This window comes from Babylonia areolata, chromosome 27 (genome assembly GCF_041734735.1).
Source record: "Babylonia areolata isolate BAREFJ2019XMU chromosome 27, ASM4173473v1, whole genome shotgun sequence".
Taxonomy (NCBI): Eukaryota; Metazoa; Mollusca; class Gastropoda; order Neogastropoda; family Buccinidae; genus Babylonia; species Babylonia areolata.
Window position 1 is genome coordinate 27,293,091 of NC_134902.1, and position 4,134 is coordinate 27,297,224.

The window sequence follows — 4,134 nt, forward strand, 5'->3', positions numbered from 1 at the left end:
AACGTAGGACTCTCAATCTGGGGGTCCCGGGTTCGAATCACGGTGACGGCACCTTGTGGGTAAAGGATGGAGATTTTTACGATATCCCTGGTCAACATATGTGCAGACCTGCTGGTGCCTGAACCCCCTTCGTGTGCATATGCAAGCAGAAGATCAAAATTAATTCACACGTTAAAGATCCTGTAATCCATGTCAGCGTTCGGTGGGTTATGGAAACAAGAACATACCCAGCATGCACACCCCTAAAAACGGAGTATTGCTGCCTATATGGCGGGATAAAAACGGTCATACACGTAAAAGCCCACTCGTGTACATACGAGTGAACGTGGGAGTTGCAGCCCACGAACGAAGAAGAAGATTATACCACAAAAGCTGACGTGGAAACCCAGCCTTCAACAGACGCACAAATCTCTTGAAACGAACAAACCGAGACAAATTTTGTAAGCAACTGAGACAGTTGAACACAACTAACTGTAGAAATCAGTAATACCATACAAGACACACTTGCACATGCCAAAGAAATGTCTGTGTCAAAATTTCTCGCTTTACTGGTTAGCCGGGAAAAAAACCCCAACAAACAAATAGATAAAATTATGGTGAAGTTGGCCACAAGACAAAATGATCATGGTGTTCTGCACTTGTAAGGCACAACAAGTCTGCCAGTGCTTTATCCGCACATCCCCAGTTTCAGTTCACTTTAGCTAACAAACGTTGTGGATAGGTGGCCAACGTGGTGACCCGTCCGCCAAGAGTCAGGCCCATGCTGACATCAGGTCACATAAGTTACACTATAACTTTACACACACAGAGACAGACAGACAGACAGACACACACACACACACACACATGTGTCACTGTCACTTATTCAGTTTCATGCACATGCATGCACATATTAACAAACTACACACTCCAAAATCTGTGCTTTTATTTTCTTTCAAAAAAAACAAAAAAACACAACCCTCCCCCCCCCCCCAAAAAAAAAAACACCCAAAAAACACCAACAAACGACAAAAAGCACACCATATTAAGTCATTAAGTACATGTTTTGTGTCGATACATAGATATACAAATATATTTTGGTTTTTCTTTCCATTCTAGATCTTTTGAAAATACATATTATGGCTGCTTAGAAAAAAAACATATAAATACCAGCCAATACTGTGAGAGAGATTCATTTTTTTACACTGCCTGTCTGCTGTCTCTCTCTCTCTCTCTCTCTCTCTCTCTCTCTCACGCCACACACACACACACACACATGTATATATAAATATATAGTAAACAAAATAGGTTGGAGTGAGAACTGAAACTTTTTTCTTTTTTTTTTTACTGAGGGAAAGGAATAATGACACAAAGGCCTGTTTTCAGTCTACCTGGTCCTTCACACAGAAAGACAAGAGTGTGAGTGTGTGCACACATATACATGTATATGAGGGATAGTAAAACTACTCTCTAAGTCCCAAAGCCAGGAAAAAAAACAGACAGCTTAATATTTGTATTTTTCTTATTTTTGTCACAACAGATTTTTCTGTGTGAAATTCGGGCTGCTCTCCTCAGGGAGAGTGCGTTGCTACACTCAGAGCGCCACCCATTTTTTTGTATTTTTTCCTGTGTGCAGTTTTATTTGTTTTTCCTGTCAAAGCAGATTTTTCTACTGAATTTTGCCAGGGATAACCCTTTTGTTGCCATGGGTTCTTTTACGTGCACTAGGTGCATGCTACATACAGGACCTTGGTTTATCGTCTCATCCGAATGACCATAGCATCCAGACCATCACTAAAGGTCTAGTGGAGGGGGAGAAAATATTGGCGACTGAGCCGTGATTCGAACCAGCACACTCAGATTCTCTCGCTTCCTAGATGGACACGTTACCTCTAGGCCATCACTCCACATATATATAATTGAAAACAATTATTTTGATATTTCAAATAAACAGATGAGTACAGAAACTAAAACAACAACAAAACACATGCCTGTCAACAACTGATGTATCAATACATTCCAAGCTCACTACATAACATATCACACAAACTATAATTACTAAAAACTGGAATGCAACATGGCAAAAGCCTCACACTGGGATATGATGCATGTTCACCTGTAAATTTTCGGGAATGCAAAAATGGACAGCCATTTGAAACAATAAAAGACACACACTCAAACACAAATACACACACACTCGCAATAATAAAAACAACAGATTTACGGCACCTCGTCATGGCAATTTTGAAATAGGCAATATATGTAAGCACAACCAAATTACCATACCCTGACAACACATATACACACACAACACACGCACAGAGAGTTTGTTTCAACAATTCAGGTATCAAAGTGTGTGCACTGATCCATATATGCAACACCACATCCGTATTAAAAAAAAAAAAAAATAGAGAAGAAAAAAAAGACGCCTTTACTTGACAAAAACCCAACGAGTTTATCAGGCCTTCACAGTCTTCCCCAGGTGTATGTAAAACATTGATATATAATGAACATTATTAAATATAATAATATAACATAACAAAACATTACACACACACACACACCAAAACAATGTATTCAAAGGTTTCGATGGCTGTTTTAACTCAAGTTGCTATTTCTACAAGAATGACTTTCTTAGTTTTGAGAATAAGGGAACTTTGTAAAGATGGACATCTACTTTCACTTGCTAATATCATGTCTGATGTGAATCACAATATCAATATGCTGCACTGGAGTGACATCAACAGTCATAAAAGATTACACTGTGATAGAAAATGATCAAGAAATACACATGTGAAAGATACACATCCATGCTGATATCGGGAAAAATGGGGTGAGAGAAAAATAAATAACAAAAAGGGAGATAATAACAACAAAAACAATGGATAATTCGATGGGAGATAACAAGAATTATGATATTATCAATCAAAATATTACATTATCATAAAGTGTTTTTCTCCTGCTCAGAGCACATCCAGTCATGCTTTACGTACTTCACATCAACAAGTATCAATTACCTTACACAGACACAATCCACAATCGTACTCAACTATAATGCATCAGAACACAGAACACCTTTTCACAAACACATGCATTCTCTTTCGACCAGTAAAAAAATAAATAAATAAAAATAAAAATAAAAAATAAAAATATCTTCCACTTTGCATTGTTATGCATCCCTGTATGTGAGTCATTACTGCATAGACGTGGGCAAGAGGGTAACACATCATTCCTATGGTGTGCAACAGCACAGTCTTCCCAACTCCGCTGTCAAACTTCCTGAGATAAATGTTCATTTCCATCTCCATTAAACATTTTTGACAGCTGTGGCCGAGTATGACCATCAACTGAAGAGCAGCTGTTGCCTCATTAAGGTAACACATAGCTCACACACACACAGGTCATGATGTTTGTTGGTCTCCATTGTTCATTCTTTGGACTAGCTTCTTCCTCCTCAAAATATACCTTGCTTTTTATTCAGAAAAAAATCAATTACATGAAATTCAAAGTACACAAAAAGTAATAACTGCCCTTCAAATTCACGCAACACTGATCTTGTTTTACCATGGGTCAGCAGTCAACAGAAAAAAAAAAAGAAAAGAAAAAAAAAAGGAATATATATGTGCCACATATATGTGTCACCAGTCTCCCCCACCCACCCTGCCTCCCCCACCCCACCCCCCAAAATGAAAACTGCCAGAAACAACCAAACAACAGTGCTCACTTTCTCCACTTTACTACTACAAAGTGAAATGGGAGAGGATGTAGTGAAAGATGATGAACAGGCCGACGAGGGCGGCGATGAGGTAGCACATCAGGCGACGGTTGCTGTGCGTGGTGTTCAGCATGTGAGACACACGGTGCATGGACCCCGACAGCAGGCCCTCTGCACTACCCAGCGTGGTCAGCTGTAAAAGAGGCAGAAAATTATAACAACAACAACAATAATAATAATAATGAATACTTGATGAGCGCTTTCCTCCCTTAACTCTCTCCATACGAACGGCGAAAGAGACGACGTTAACAGCATTTCACCCCAATTACCATCATCAAAATATTGCAAGCGGAAGGCTCTTATACTGAAGAGTTGAATGTTGACAAAGAATACCACAATTCTGATGATGGAAGCTAAAGGTTGGGTCACTGAGACACCCA

At 39.2% G+C, this 4,134-nt stretch overlaps 1 protein-coding gene across 1 annotated transcript in view; it reads right to left on the minus strand.

Moving 5' to 3' along the window:
* Positions 1-979: 979 nt before the first annotated feature.
* The window catches only part of LOC143301099 (BET1-like protein), a 9,709-nt gene continuing 6,554 nt past the window's right edge, over positions 980-4,134 (minus strand). Inside the window, exon 4 of the mRNA XM_076615149.1 lies at positions 980-3,887. Coding sequence (XP_076471264.1) covers positions 3,720-3,887 — 168 coding nt within the window. The 3' untranslated portion in view covers positions 980-3,719. The remainder of the gene's footprint in view (positions 3,888-4,134) is intronic.